At 39.2% G+C, this 16,964-nt stretch overlaps 1 protein-coding gene across 6 annotated transcripts in view; it reads right to left on the bottom strand.

Annotated features, from left to right (window-relative positions):
- The window catches only part of GRIA4 (glutamate ionotropic receptor AMPA type subunit 4), a 215,653-nt gene that overhangs the window by 65,890 nt on the left and 132,799 nt on the right, over positions 1–16,964 (bottom strand). For all 6 annotated transcript variants that reach the window (XR_009274416.1, XM_058800332.1, XM_058800331.1 and 3 more), the window contains exons 5-8: positions 8,978–9,031; positions 6,861–7,019; positions 4,905–5,072; positions 3,232–3,336 (exon numbers count right to left, since the gene is read on the bottom strand). Coding sequence is in view for 5 of the 6 variants with exons in the window: in XM_058800332.1 (XP_058656315.1) it covers positions 3,232–3,336; positions 4,905–5,072; positions 6,861–7,019; positions 8,978–9,031 (486 nt within the window). In the remaining variant the exon portion in view is untranslated. The remainder of the gene's footprint in view (positions 1–3,231; positions 3,337–4,904; positions 5,073–6,860; positions 7,020–8,977; positions 9,032–16,964) is intronic.

Raw genomic sequence — 16,964 nt, 5'->3', positions numbered from 1 at the left:
TCAGACAGAGATAAAGGCATTATTTGAGAAATGACAGGCATCTTTTAAAGGAATTTTAGCTTTTGTGCATTGGCGTGAGCTTGTATGTATTCGGTGCTAACCTGCACTAAAGTAACTCTGAAACTAGATTACTGAATAAATATGAAAGATATGTCATGACACTTGTATAAAAGTATAGAGATACACAGTCACTCTGAGAGCACTAAATAACAGTATGCTTTCCCATAAATACCTCATCTTCACAAGGAAAAAAAAATTCTCAAAGTACAGGATTGAATTTAGCTATAAAAATACCTCCAATTCCATTTGGGTCACAATTGAACTTCATAGCAGTTGCATCCACTTATACAGAGGCTGAATTTATCTTTTAGGGAAAAAATACTGCAAAAATATTGGCCTCAAAGTTGGCAAAGTTATGCCAAAGTTAAATTTGCCATAACGGTTTGGATTTGAATGAACAGTGTCCCTTCTGAAGGCCTGTGCACCTTGTAGTAACCACTGAAGTAATCCTGTTGGAGCTCACAAGCCACTGAGAGAAAGAAAATACGGAAACATTTTGATAACTAATTTTCATGTTGCCAAGTTAGAATTCAGAATCCAAATCTTAGACTGTCTAATGCATGCAATGTAATGTATATACTTTGTCTACTTTTTATTTTCAATTTCTTTTTTTCATTTTATTACCTACATTAGACTTCCAGAGGTCCCTTATCATTCACAAATGACTTCCAGAGGTTTCTTATCATTCACCATGCATCCTATCATGGTGAATGACACAATTCCAGAATTATTGAGCTGGGAAGGGACCTCTGAAAGTCACTTGGTCATACCCCTTTGTTCAGCCTAAAGCCAGTTGCCCAGGACTGTGTCAGGATGGCTTCTGAATGTCTCCAAGGATGAAGACTTCACAACCTCCCTGCACAACCTGTGGCAGTGCTTGGTTACTCTCAGAGTATGAAGAAGTATTTCCTAATGCTCAGAAGGAACCTCCTGTGTTTCAGTTTGTGCTCATCGGCCCTGGTCCAGTGCCTGGGCACCAGTGTAAAGCCTGTATGACTTGATCACAACCCTCCATTCACAGGAGCCATTCCATTACATCTCTGTGATCCTTGTCCTCCCACCCTTTCCCCTCACCAGCAGGTTTTGTTACTGCTCTGCAAAGAAGAACCAAGTAAGAAGTGATGCATAAATGAAACTAATGTGAGCATAGGCTAATATTTCCTGTTTTACTAAACCATGTGGAAGTCTGCCTCTGTCTAGCTGTGCCATTTTTTAATGGTCTCTTCACATATTTAAAGCTGTGGGCAACAAAAGTCACTTTTCTAAAGATTAGATCCATGCATTACTCTGACTGGAAAGGCAGCTGGGTGACTCATAAGTCATGTTATGTTGGACATGAGAAGAAGACATTGATAGTGAAGGCCTCTTAGTTCAATTAAGTACAGTCATTTCTCACATATTATATAGGACTTGTCAGGCTGGACTACAGAACTGGTCCAATGATCACATATAAAGCACTATCCAATACATGAGAAATAAATTCTTGTGTGTAGCCAGATCTGTCAAAGCTGTTATGACTTGTTATGTCAAATACAGGTAAAGACTTAGGAGTAGCAGAGAGGCATGACTGAAAGGTAAGAAAAGCTCCTTGGGCCTCTAGCACAGCTCAGACATAGCTCCTCTGTTTGCAATCACCCTCCCCTTAAACTGCAGGCAAGAAGAGAGGAAGGAGACATCCCTGCAGTGGTGCCAGACCGACACCTCCCCCATAACAGGTGACAAAGCTTGAAACATCAACCCTTTACAAAAGTTTGCTGACAAGTAAATTCCCTAATGAGTTATTGAAGTTGTGACCTAATTAAACACATCTATTTGCACCTTGTCTTTCCTCCAGTACAAGAGGGAACAGAGGATGGAAAGGGCATAATTCACTGTTTCCTCCAGTGTACCCTAACCACCCATATATTTTCCTGGCTGGCAATGGTGTGGCATGGAGACTGGAAGGAAGCAGGGCTGGTAGCAAGATCAGACACATTTTTTGGCACAAGACAGCAGACTTCCCAAGAGAGGAAAGACAAAATCACCTTTCCCAATTTATTCTTCAGCCATCTGTCACACTTTCAAAAGACAACTGCACCAACAGGCCTTATATGCAGGCACATGCCTTGCTTTGGTCTGCCTCTCTACGCTGTGATATAGTGGCAATTTTTACATCCAAATGTGTAATTCTGCTCTGGGTCTGCAGTTTAGCACTCTGCCTCCTCAGCTCTGTGGCCGGTAACTGTCTCCAGGGACACACAGTTCACCTGGTAGTATTTACTGCACTTGTCACCTCTGGCCAACAGCAGAGGACTACTTAACTCAATTTTGATTGCTTTGGCCCTACTCAAGCAGCCATGAGTACCCTATTCATCATCACCTCCCCCCTTTTCTTGTTCTGATGACCTCATAAGCAAAATAGATCAAAATGACTCAAAAGAAAAAGAGAAAATCCTTGAGCTTGAGTACGTTTTCTGCTTTTATTTGTTTTACTCTATGATAAATGGACAAATTTCAGCGCAGAAGAGAAAGGATCAACAAAGTACCCAAGCTTATATTTTCAAAGTGATTGGGCTGAGTGATAATGAGCATTCAGTCATGAAGGATCTGCTTAGACATGTATTAATGTGCATTTGCTTGCAAGCAACCAAGCCAATCAAGCACACAGGATTAGATATTGCAATAAATTTCAGAAAATGCAAGTATTCAGGTCATTCTCTCTTCCTCCTCTCTCCTCTTCTATCCTTTCACCCTTAAAAGCCCAGTGTTAGTTACAGCCTATGGTTCATGTTTGCACAGAATGTACAAATCAACTTGCTTAAAAATGCAAGTAATTTTCAAGACAGAAATCTTGGGATAAGATACAAGAAATATCTACTATTCAGAATTCTGACCATTTGCACCCAGCAGCCTAGCAACATGTCATCCAACTGATATTCATTAGTATGTTTGACTGACTGACATCCCACCAGTCCAAGATGCACACTTGTTTTTGTGTTCCCCAATTTGAGGCACTGAATCATAGCATCTAGTAGAAAATGCAGGTAAAACCTGCTTTCACCAGAAGTATCCATGTACTCAGTGTATTATACCTATTCCAGCTGCAGAGTCCACTTTAACGTAAGTCTGCATAACTATTTCATCATACACAACTCATTTATATGGTATGAGGATAGCAATGTCAGCACATACCTTCCGAGGGCCAGTATTTTTCAGCTCAAAGACATCCATGGTGTAGTTGACCCTGCGACCGTAGTGGTCGAACTGAACATTTCCAGTCAAGCCTTGTATTCGAACCTACAAATAGAAGAAAAACCATTGTGAAGATCCAGTCTTATGCTTTTTACTTCAAATGTCACAGAGCAGTACAAGTTATCCTGGCTACATCCTTAGATTGCCGTAAGAACCCTACTGTAGAACAGTTCAAAGAAATAAAGTTGGCTGCTTTCTTTATATTCGTTTTTCCTGTCAAACCATGCTCAAAACAGGCTTAGATATGTCAGTATCTAACTGCTAACAAAGACACAAAGTGGACCTTCCCTTCCTTCATGCTGCGCAGATCAACACCTTCCAGCTGCAGGTTCTAAAGAGAAATACATTTTTTACTATTCCCATCACTCCTGGGGTCATATGTAAAAACCTAAAGGAAGTCTGGCCTGAGCTCACGTCTTTTTAGCTCCCACTCCCACTTGACAACAACCTTAGCCCCGGCAAAGCAGCTTACTATCAGGGGAGATAATACAGGGCTGATATGGATAGAGCTTGAAAAGGGTGTTTTCAAAGCATTAGAATGAAGAAGGCCAGTTGGCTGTGGCAGTTTCCCACCACCAGTGCCTCAGCTGAAACCAGAACACTTCTTTCTTCCAGCACTTAATTGTGTCGCTGAAGGACACCCAAGCAGTGGTCCTTGTCCCAAAGAAGTCGTGGCCATATTGCTGATGGCTTTGATTTTACCAGGATCTGGCCATGAAAACCTCTCTGGCAGAATTTGAAGTCTCATGCTGTCTGCCTGCCACAGAAGCCTGACTTAATGTTTCTCTCAATTGTTACAGATCTGTGCATCTGCACAGAATATGTGAAGCATACAAAATGCTTTATTTCTCTCCCTAAGAGTCAGGATGTGGCTTGAAATCACTTACTCTTTCCCTCTGTCCATTTCTATCTACTGATTTTTCTCCAGGACTGAATCCTTGGCTTCCAGGCACGGAGCTGCGAGCTCTGTCAGCAGTCACTTCTCCTCAACAGTTTCTCCTGAGTGGAGTCTCCTCATTTGCAATGATTTAAATTCTACTGCAGGATTTTTATTTTTGTTACTGTCCCATTCAAAGGAAAGGCTAAATCATCTTGACAGAGATCTGGAACTTTCTAGGCATCCATATTCATCAGGAATTCAAAATCCTGAAATAACCCATAGCTCTGGGTTATTTCTTTTTAAAGAAAAAACCCTCAAACTACCTATGTGATTTCCCTGGGAGAAGTCTACTTTTATTGAAGATGACAGAAACATATTTGAAAGGTTATATTATGTGGTTATACCTTTTTTCTTAAATGACAATATCTGTACAGCAGGTTATTTGCAATAGTAACAAATGAACTCAGCAGTACAGTGGAGGAAGTTCCAACTGTCTCAAAAGATCTAACAGTACCTTCAAAAAGTAGTAGTTCCTCTCTGCCTTCATTCCAAGTTACAAATCAGAACAACCTGAACAGTCCAACCTGCTTGCAATTTCCAAGTAAAAAATAATTTTCCCTCTCCTATTACTACCGTAGTGTATACTGTTCTGCAAGTCATAATAGCATGTAACTGGTCCAAAATTCTAAAATCCAAAATTCTAGAAGATCACTAGAACAAAGCCTCCCCTTACCTGTTTTAATGTCCTCTCCATATCAATTCCTTGACCCCATGGGGCTGCAGGGTTGGCAAGACAATCACCAGCATTTCCTCTCCTTGAAATATCAATTTTCTGTCTTCTAAGATTACGGAAAGTTTCAGCCATCACAAGTACTCCATCATATGTCAATGCAGATGTATACTAAATAGATAGACAAACACAGCCCTTCAGAGTTGACAAAAAAAAAAAAAATCTGCTGTTTCAAGATAATTCTAGTTTGATTCATTATGCAGCCGTTTCTATACCTTCATTTAGAAAACAGCTCTCCTCAAAATCAAAAGCAATTTTGTCTAAGGGACAAATGTAGGACATTGCAGTAGGTACAGCTTTAAAACTGTATTTCCTAAGGGTAGAAAAATCTGCATCTTAAGAATTAATTAAAAAGAAAAAAAATTAAACTTGAAATATTCAAGTATTTTTCCTTTTTTTTCCCACTTGTCTTACACAATAGGGAATAACCCCATCCACCCAACCTACTCAAAAAAAAAAAAGGAAACTAACTCACTGAGAAAAAAAAAAAACTGAAAAAATGCGCAGCTGATGAGCAGGCATTCAGGCTACTGGAACTGTTAGGAATGATCAAGAGTAGATTCCTCCTATTGGAAAACCTGTGTTGAATCTCTGCCTTATAGGTACCCTGAGCAGTCTGTGTTTCTACACTAACTACAGCAACTGCTCTAGGTAGATAATATGCCAAACGAAACATTTAAAACAAGTCTTGGGCAGATGTTAGCCTGGAGCCACATAAACAAAGGGGTGCTTTCTCAGTATGGTCCTCTGATAAAAACAATGCATCAGGAAATGTTGTTCACATGCTCAGGGCTGCTACTGATATGCATGCTAACTTCCAAAATTCAAATTCCGCTATTCAAATCTAATTTCCTTCCTTTCCTTTGTCTTGCAGATTATAAGGTCTTTGAGATATGATTTATCTTTATAGCTTCAAATTTTGGTTATCCTGAGATGAATTATGTGTGATTCCAATTAATCATGCTGACTTCTCAGAAGCAGACAGAATAATCCTGCTTTTGTCACAAGGTGTCCTATAGGTAGAATTTTTTCTGTCACCAGTAACTGGGGAGTCTTCATTCCAAGCCCTTGGTTTTGGTTTGTTTCTTTTTGTTTTTTTGGGGTTTTTTTTTGTCACTGAATTCTGTAGCTATGTCTTGTAATAGCCATGTTGATGCTCTCTCTAGACTTCACCAAACTACCAATGTCCCAGCCAAGGGAGGGCTGGTTGCATATCTTTGCATAGTGCCCAGCACAAAGGGGCCCATTTTCAAGCATGTCTGGCACGCATTAGTGCATATAATAACAGAACTACTTTGTTGAAGTAATATTTACAGCTCTGCTGTGATTTGCCTGCCAGGAAAATTATATGTCAAAAAAATATCTTTTATCACTCTGTGAAGGATTAGGATAGAGGAACTCTGGGATGAGATTTAACTTTAAAATCATGCCTGCTTGTGATTTCTACATGAGGATTTGAGGTGGAAAATTTCCAGAGGAAACCCCATACGAAAATTTAAAGGTAGCAAATTTACAGTTAAAGTAGTATCTCATCCAGAAGAATTCATCTGTCAGGAAAGATCTGCACTCCAAAGAAACCTAGATAATTAGACTAATTAATGTAAATTTTATTGAAATTAAGTTGTCAGTTAAGCATTTGACCTTTATTTGCTGTCGGTAATGGGGTGAAGTTGGAGAATAAATGACAACAGACATTTAAGTACATCAGCAAAATGTGTTGCAGTTTTCATTTCCACATATAAATGTAAGGATAGGCATGATTAATGGCCAGCAATAGTAAGATCAAATGCCTTCTCCTCTGCCTAAATATTAAAGTTTTCGTTCATGTAATCAACAATGCTAATAAGAAATTAGAACACTGGAGTGATATCTTTGGTAGTGCTTCAGATTGGGGAGTACCTTTGGTGGGGTCTCAGATCCTGGGTATTCTCTCTGGTCCAGTTTCTTCCAGCGCTGCATCAGCTTAGTTACCATTGGAGTACTGAAATCCACTAGCTGAAATCCAGTCACATTGGCTCCCCCATGCATAAATCTCTCCAGAGAAATATCTTTGAATCCCTAGAAAATCAATTTAAGATTTTGTTTTCCCTCCTACGCCACTGTGGGTCCAATCTGTTCTAGGTCAGCATGGCAGCATAAAGAATGCACAGCAGCAGGATTCCATTAGAAGGCAAAATTTTAAACCAGGAAATAATGTTGAACCTTCATTCATAACTTCCATTTGTGTAATAAAGAAAAAAAAGCCAAGAAATAGATTTGCAAAATTATTGCTAGGGTGGTCTTGACAGCTAAGCAACACATTGTTGGGAATGGCAGACAGTTTTTGAAGAAGTGCCTTTGGCAAATAAACTGAAAAATGTGTGCAGAATATTAAAGGCTTAATCCAATTTCCATTAAAGTTGTCAGACTGGAATAAGCACTGTACTAATGCTTTAAAAAATACATCCTTTTTTTTTTTTGCATGTTAAAAAATGAACAACCCTACTCTGTAAATACATTTACTCCAGTCTTCCTCGTTTAGACTGAAAATGAGGTAATATATTAGACATTAGAAGGCAGAGACAGCACATGAGGATCTCATTGTTAGTGCAAGGAAAACGACATCAAAATAACACTTCTGTTAAAAAGGATTCTGGTAGCTCTTAGATCTGTTATATATTGAAAACCTAGAGTGAATCCCAACACTGAAAGAGAAGATAAAGCACATACATCTCCTGACCTATTGGTTTCTCTGGCTAATCTGTTCAGCAAAATTCTTTACTAGATTTTGCCTTTAGAGACAGAACTGAACTTCAACAAACTGCATAACACAAACTGTCAAAGCACTAAGAAGCAAGCATAAATCTTTCTCCTTTCCTGGCTGCTATGTCTAAGGTTAGCTCAGAAGCATCTTATTTTAATTTTCTTAAATTCCTCTGATTGATACTTATCAGTGAAAATACAAGTGAAAATCTAGAAATATTTAGGAAAAAAATTGCGGGGTACTGGGGTAAGGGCCCAATATCCCAGGGGAAAAGCACTTGTTAAGGACAGAGATTTGATTCATGTCCTAAGGGTTACTGACAGTAGCTATAAAAGGTGACGCATCAGGACGTTGTATTATCCACATAATTGAACAGACAGTAGATAACAAAGTGTGCCCTGCTGAAGTAGATCAGATGTGCCTGTCTCCACTGCATACCTCACTAGCAGATTACTGCAACATCCAGTTCCTTGTTTACAGCAACTATTTTACATGAGAAAAATTACTCGGGGAACTACAAAATTGTAATGCCGAAAGATCTAGTTTATAAGACTTAAGAGTACAGATGTCTCATTTGCAACACCTGAGGCTTTAAATATAATCTGAAGTGGTACTAAGTGAAGGTTCAAGTGCAGCAAAGCACAATAAAATATTTCACGTCAACTAAAATTCCTTGAGGGTGAGTAGAAAGCAAACAGTTTAAAGCATGCATTATACTCTGTCCTACATTCACTGTGCTTTGCCAGGCAGGTATTTTGGCTTAAAGAATGAGTCATTTAAATAATAAAATACTGCATTTGGTCTTTCTTTGCCCTCTTCTGAACATTAGCTGTGTGAATGTCCAGTTTAGCCTTAAAGTAAAAATACTGAAGTAGTAATTTGACTGGAAATAGCTGATCTTACTGGAAAATACATGTTCCCCGGGGAATGTATAAAAGTTATCTCTAGAGTTCTTGTGTTAGTAATAATAAAAAGATAAGTCAAAAATCATTATAGTTCTAGTTTAATTCAGCTCCAAGATACATGTATCAGTTCTTTCTCCTACCTTGATTTTGATAAAATTTAGAAGTATTACTTACTATATTACTGTGCCCTTCATATCTAGATAGCTGCAATAAGAAACCCAAGTTCTTTTACACATCATAAAGAAAGTATTATGTACAAGCACATATTAGAGACAAATGGGAAATGCTGTGTGAAGTGCTATAACTTCAAAGTAAAACTGAGTGTTTCACTTACCGAGTAGGGGTATAATTCTAGAAAAGTATCTTACCAGGTTGGCAACAATATAATGGTATCCTTTAACATGCTTTCCCACGCTCACAATCTGTGGGAGAGAAATAAGACAAAAAAAGGAAAAACAATGTTTTCTCTATAAAAGTGCTTTCATAGAAAGCTAGATATAAACTGAAATATATAGCACTGGTAATATTAGGCTGGGAGTCTTTTTACAATAATGTAACTATATCTTTCCAGGGGCTTAATAATGGGAAAAAGCTAAAATTACAGTGAGTAAAGTAATGAACTGGTAATCTGAGTGCCTTCTTATTGAAAATGTTACTGTAGTATATACTATTTTACCAAATAGAGCAATTATCTATGGAATACGAACTCAAAAGGAGGAAATGTCACACTAGACAGAAAGCCTACCCCCTAATTTACTTTTTTATTTAAAATAAGTGCAGAATTTATGAATGAAAGTGGGGGCTCTGATAAGAGACTGAGCGATCTGAGCTGCAGCCTATAAAAAGGACTCTGAATTTGCCATCTCTTCAGAACAGTGAGAGGTTCCATTGTTTAATATTATTAATTTTCTCATGTTTGTGAATACTTTGTTCAATAAATGGTTTTCTACCACTTCTTTTGAAAGACGTTTATGTTTCCAAAGAGAAGGGGGAGGGGCTGCTTGAATTTGCTTTCTAGAGGGACCCTGTTGGAGACTTCCTTCTTAAATTTGCCTGAAACCAGGACAATAGTCTACAATTAAAGTGCTTGCATTTAAAAACCAAAACATAAGCCTAAAAAATCACAAAAGACACTAGACACCCAAGCCATGACCAGACTGTTACCCTTGGTATAAATGAATTTTAGCCTTAATAAAACTCCCAAATCAGTGATTTATTACCACTGCTGACATTTTATTGGGCGCGGTAGAGATGGAGAAGTCACAACTTTGCCTATTACAAGCTCAACACATGTGAGGAGGATACTCTCAAGTAATGAATTTTCCCATATAATAAAAATTTTCAAGTCCTGCCTTGAAACTGGATTCAAAAGAATTATGATCCCTGATTCCAATCAGGATTATGATTTGTGATCCCAGTAAAGCTTATACATCTGTACTCATTCAGCAGTGCATGGTAATACAGTATTTGCCTCCTCATTACAGGGAAGCTGATATAGGGTAAAAAAATTACATTTTAAAATAAATACCACATTACAACCTGAGAGTTATTAAGTGGACTGACATAATAAAAAATCATAGAATCATAGAATGGTTTGAATTGGAAAAGACCTTACAGATCATCTAGTTCCAACATCTCCCAATTCTTTCTCCTCGGACCTGTTCTTAATCTATTCACCCTTATCTTGGGCAAATCTCCTCTTGAGATTTATTTCTGTGCTTGTTCCTAGGAAATGCATGCAGATACTACTTCAGAATTCTTGGATTTGATGTGAATAATACATAACATTTTGGAAAAACCTGAAATTTGATGTTTTCATTGTATTCTCTCAAAATTGTTTCTTTGGGTGAGTGACACAAGTACACAGTTATGTATCACAGAGTTGCCTTAACTTCCCTTACAGTCAGTGGAAAGAGCAGTCAATTTGAGGAAATGATTCAGCTTATTCTAAAGCACATGTGTGAAACTAATTAGACACCTTGTGCCCTGAAAGTGTGTATTTTTCTGCATTGACTAGAAAGATGGGGATGGGGATTAACTCTGATGCAGACACCTACATTTTATTTCCCTAATGTTAACTGAGATGAATTTCACCCTAAAAATGTTGATTATGTTGCCAGAAAAGAAAAGTGATGGCTTCTATTTTCAACCAAGATTGGGTACAATTCTGACTTGGAATTTGGAAAGTGTTACAGCTATTGATCACACAGACTTTGAAAACTGGGAATTGGTTATAGTCCTGGGAAAAAGTGCCTGTTTAGTGAAATAGTTTTCTGTAAACATGTCATAGTTTTGAATATCAAAACTAGACATGCTGTCACCTTTCTTTCTCAAATACTCAAAGATGCAGAGTATGATCTACAAACCAAGATATGAATTCTTGCTACCTGAACCACCCCCTTTTACTTCACTGCATTTCTGCCCTGAAGGACATTGAGGCAATGAACTCAAGTGGAGCTGGACGGCTATTCAGTCTGGAATGTGAAGTCTCTCACTTTCCTTCTCTGTGCTTTAACTGGTTAAGAGTTGCTAAACTTTTGAGATGAGACCTCCACATTCCATTAATGTAAGAGTAGATATTACCCAGAAACCAAAACAGGCCTGAGATTTTGTCAGATGACAGAGTGTTCCAGAAAGCCTTTGCTACAGAAGTTCATTAAATCTGGTGGTACTTAAAAAACCCAGGTGCTTCCTTGTGCATGTGTCAATTCAGACCAACAGGCCAAGTTCAATCACAGCCCAGAGGGAAGGCAAAGTGGCATTGTCTAACATCTACATTAGCAAATAGGGCAGCTGGTGGGATAAGATTGTGAGCAAGTGTTGGTGCTAAGGAGCTGGCATCCCTTGCATAAATTTCAGGGATTTACAACGGACTCCATCTAACCTGGTCACCAGACTGAACTCACTACACTTCAGGGCACATCTTGTTTAGCATCATCCAAATAAAAACCAGTTCATGTATTTTGAGTCCAAGTCCATCACCTTAATGTGAAACTCAGGAACCAGGAGAATGACTGCAAAAAAAAGCATGTTCCAGCTGAGATATTTTGTGTTCCTGTGGGCTGCACTTTCTTAGAGAGACCCTGAGCATCTGTGAAGCAGGTGACAGATTCATGTAGCACATGGATGAGCAGTCAGAACTCCTTAATTTCAAAAGCAATGTCCTGGAAGAGAGGGCAGTGCTGCCACAGGGACCTTTGGTGGCTCTGTCAGGGAGCTTCACACAGCTTTCACACTGTGGCCAGCTGTGAAACCTAGCAGGGCTGAGACATCGGAGCTGGGCTGTGCCTGTCACACAAGCAGTGGAACACCAGGAAACTGCAGATACAGTAGGTCAGGGTCATGGTAGGTCAGGAGGAACCCTCTGCACGTGTAACTGTGCTCTTCCCTGCTTCAGGATGCTCTGATTCATAGTTGTCCCAGTGCCAGCAATCCAGCAAGTATTTTCACATTATGCACAATAATACTTATGGGCTATGCAGTACTTCCTCACTTACACATTCTAAACATTTGGTTTCACTCTGTACTCCCACTCTGGCTTCTTAAACACCACACAAACATAGTGCACCTAGCTTTTGTCACAGTGGGAGGTTAGGGTGACCTCAGTTTGCTCAAGGAAGAAACTGCTGGGAAGGGTAAACCTTGCTTCTTTGGGAAAGGCTGAGAGCAGCTGTAAGCAGGATGCTGCAGTGGCTTTTGCATATTGATTTTCAGGTTTTTAGTTCAATGACCAAGGTGACTAGTAACTAGAATTGGAGCTTTTTTTATACTTTTATTTGTAAAATTGAAGAAATTATTAAATAATCATCAGTGTTAAGAAGAATGAGTAAGAAAATATAGTCTGCTTCCCAAATTGCTATTAACAGGGAAGACAAGAGTCATTCCATATACTACCATGTAGTCACACTATTGGTGAATATCTCACTTCTGTAAACGAAACAGGACAGAATAAAAAATAGTGAGATATTAAGGCCATTAGGCTATCAAGTTTATTTCAGAATCTAACACAATTTTGTTTGGTTGTTTTTCCCCCCCAAATATTACTGTTTATGTACGTGTCTGAAGAAAGGTGAACTTCAAAAAAACCCAAATCAGCATTAGGATCTAATCACATTATATAATGCATATACATACAAGAAACTAAACAGAACAGTTCATTGTGAGAATTTTTAGTTGCTGATCTACTATAACACAATTATAAAAATGCCTTATTCTGATTTCAGAATGCCAGTGGTAATCAAAAGTAACTAGAATTACATTGACTTTAAAGTTTGATAAAAGCAGGGCCAGTGAGATCCAACTTGGGCTCTTGACACAACTCTGTGACTTTATGATACAATACTGTTCTTTCAATTTAGCTGAACAATGGCCTGGTCTAGGAAATACAGAAACTGTTCCACTCTTGGAAAGAAGGGCTACCAGTGTCTGCTTTGATTATTTTCTTTTTTTTTTTTTTTCCTGTGTGTGACAAGGTCACTGACTTTGATAAAACCATTTGCAAACTTGCATCAGCATCTGAACAGAGAATCTGGCCCCAGGTCATCTTCTGTTCTCTACTACTGTGAAATGGATATTGCACATAACTCATTTTAAAATAATGCTTAGCTTCTGTAGCGTGAAATGTCCCTCGTTATGATTTACAGGAGATTGGAGGTCAGGACAGCTGGAGTGAAAAGGACTTATTTTCAGTTAAATCTCTTCAAAGGGAGATAGCTGTGCATTACCAATCAGACTTTAACAAAGGTTTTCCTCTTTGGTATTGTGTCACAATACACTGCCTTAAGAAAAAGAACACCTGCAATAAAATGAAGGCTGTCTAATGCAATACAAAAAGAGTGGAGACTTGTTAAAGACAGAAGATTGAGACCTGACCTGCAATATTGCAGCAGAAATGGTGATGATATAAACCACAACTGAAGTGGGATTTTACACAATATCTCAACCTACGATAAATCTTCCATAAAGCCATAAAAACAGCAATTGAGAAACAAGCCTAATTTTAACAACTAGTGCCCAGAAAAGGGCATTCTTATTGGAGAAAGGGTGGACAGCCATTAGAGAGGATGCTAAAAAGGCAGAAAACAAAGCAGATGTGGCTCTGTTTCTCTTGTGAAGGCAGGTGCTGAGCTGGAACAGGGCTGTGCACACCTGCTCCTCTCGGCTGGGCCGAAAACGATGCTTCCCACACAGACCCCATGCTTATCAGCAGCTGGCAAAGCAGAGAGCCCTGCTCAGTGCAGGAAGCTACAGAGGAAGAAGACCTGGAGAGGTGGCTCAAAGGTCATTAACCAGTGCCCTGCACATAGCTATTTGCTTCCTTCTGCTGCTGAAGTTGTGCCTACTCCTATCCTAAATAGGATGTGGAGACTTGTAAGGAAAAAGGAATTGAGGAAAGAGATGAAGGGTGTAAGAAGGTCACATCACAAATCCTTTAAATCATTCATATTCATCATTTGTCTTCTAATGCCTATTTGCTCTTTCAGTGACTGAAATAAAATATTTCTCATGTCCAAACCTCATCAGTTGTGTGCTGCAGCCACAAAATGCATTCTTATTACTGTGCAGTGTGGGACTGTGTGCAAAATGCCAGCTGCTTCACAGAGAGGAGCCTGTGCAGAGCTCCTCCTGGCTCTGCAGGGTGAGGAAACTGCTGGTGGCAGTGCTGGCGGCTGGCTCCTTCAAGGAGAACTATCAGTTTGCATTGACATGCCAGTGCTGCTTAGAAGCAACTCCATAGACCTCTAGGGAAAGAAAAAAAAAAAAGGCATGGAGAATAAAGAATGAAGAAGAAAAGGCACTTTATGAATCTTCCATTCCCTCTGGGACAGAGATATGCAGAGAGCTGCTACTACATCCCTGAAGTGCTATGAAGTCCAACAATGCTGCTACTAGCCCATACTACTGTGTGCAGTGCACATGCCAAATTTTTTGGCTAATGATTTGCTCCTGTGGTTCTGTGAGAGCACAACTAAACCTGCATTTCATTAATGCAAATCTAATAGATGTTGGGGAAAAATACAGACAGTCCATGCTGTTTTTCAAACAAGAGCTAAAGAAATCTACATTATGCCACTAAACTACATGTAAAAGCCATGCTGTCTCTTGATAAATACCGATCTGTGTTGTGGTAGTGATCCTTTGTGCCAACACATCTCCATGCTCATGAAAAACAGGGAAGAAGGAATGTTGGAGCTAGTACTCTGTGTAACTCATGTGTCTGGTTAATTTTTGCCTTCCTGTATTATGTTGCAATTTATTGCAAAGTATCATGTTTTAATTTATTATTAACTTAAATTAATTGCAGAAATGACAAGTGCTATCTTCAGTTAGTAGACACACTGGAAACTAAGACAAGAAAAAAAATGTTTTTAAAACCAGCCAAATTGACAACTCCATCAATTTAGAGAAATTCCGCAGTCAAACATTACTTTTTCAAGTTTAGCACTCCTCAGACAAATTGAGAGGAGATGGAGAAGGAGGGGAATATCTTGGCTTCTGTACTTTTCTCCACACATACATTTATTTGCTTTCATTTTGACCGTAATACTACTACTACTACTATTACTACTGCTGCTATTACTAGTCCTACTAATTATTCTTCTACTACTTCTACTACTAATTCTTGCTGTGACAATCTGCTCCATTTTACCTATCAGAGAGATTTGGTTTCCAGTGCAAACACATAACATGATATTTCTCAGCAACATATCTCAAGGCTTTCTAAGGCTGAGGAATCAGTGGTGTCAAGCAACATGCTGAACAACTGATTTAGTTAGACAGCTGTGAACAGCATTCCAGACACTGGGCAGCTACTTCCCTATTTTGCTTGTTAATAACAATTGTTGGCTATTATTAATTAGAGTTTATTGGCTTGCAGTTTTTACAAGATTAATGATACCGGTACTTTGTGGCAATTTTACATCCATGTGTAAATTTTAATACTACACAGGGCAATGGCAATTCTTTTTACTATTATGTATCAGTTCAGCTGTGTACACTGAAGCATTAAATCTGTGGCAGATGCTCCATAACAGTTTTCACCTCTGTGTTTAAAGGCAAATAAGCCCTGGATGAGCAATGAGGCTTGATCTTGATGATACAAAACACTGACAGAGCTGAGAAAAGTGCTCATCTACTGGGAAACATCCTATTTAATTCTTATGGTCTGGGGAGAACAGGATGAAGGAAAAAACTGTCTGGAATCAGCCTGTTTGGTACACCACGAGCTCGACTGATGATCTCTGACAGCAAAACTGATTCACTTTGCAAAAATCAGAAGAAAATGCTGTTCACAGTGGACACTGGAAGGCTCTGAACACAAAGAATGCTGAGGTTTCAACTTTGTCAGATGGAGACAGTGGGATAGGATGGAGCTGCTACAGATGGAAGAAGAAAGGAAATCCATTGCCATTCATGCAGAAAGGAGAAACATTTCTTTTCTGAATATAGTCCCCATCATGTGGATGTGTTTATGGACATATCTGTTTATATAAATATAGAAACAAACACTGACACGTTACTGCATATGAAAAGCCCTAGAAAACAGAAATGAGGAGTAGCAATATTCTCTTTCAGAAAGAAGTAAACATAAAGGTAGGTAAATGCAATTACAGTTAGTTTGTGTTTTCAGCTTGCTTTGCTGAATTTTGCATGAAGGTCGTTATGGAGACACAATTAAATTGAATTTCTGGTAAAAATCTGAGAGGGCTATCAGAAACAAGGAAGAAGCAGACTACTCAGTAGCAGAGAATGAGGAAACAAAATGCTGGAGAGGCATCTCTTTATTGAAGGACTTTTTTAGATGCAGTCACACAATATAGCACAGAGGTTGATCCGATCACCCGATATCCCTTCTGGCTGTTTCTCATGCAAGCACATTACGGATTTGCAAGGTTCAGTACAAGATGACACACAGTTCACTCACTTATAAGGTATTTCTACACCAAGAGATGTCTATAGGTGTGTAAAAAGAGTACTGTGAATCAAAGGAGCTCATCTGTGTACGTCTGTGCCTTATTTCATGGCCTTACTCTCAGCCTGACTCACGAAGCACAGCAGGACAGGCTGGGTACACACTGGAGAGGAAGAGGCCTTGCCAGAAGGCTCCTGGGCTTCTGGTTTGAGTTTCCCATGGGCCACTCATGCACCCTCATGGCAGACAATGCCAAGAGCCTCTTGAACTGCAGTGCCATCACGGCAATGATCTTGCCCCTGGGCTCAGCCCTGCTGAGGCGCATCGGCAATGGTGTGCCCACTGCTGGGCCTCCAGCACAAAAGAGACATGCACACACTGGAACAGTCCAGAGAAACACCAAAAGGTATTGAAGCTTCTCTCATATGAGGAGAAGCTGAGAG

Source organism: Ammospiza caudacuta, chromosome 2 (genome assembly GCF_027887145.1).
Source record: "Ammospiza caudacuta isolate bAmmCau1 chromosome 2, bAmmCau1.pri, whole genome shotgun sequence".
Taxonomy (NCBI): Eukaryota; Metazoa; Chordata; class Aves; order Passeriformes; family Passerellidae; genus Ammospiza; species Ammospiza caudacuta.
The sequence above is the reverse complement of the archived record's forward strand: the minus strand, read 5'-3'. Positions and strand labels throughout refer to the sequence as shown.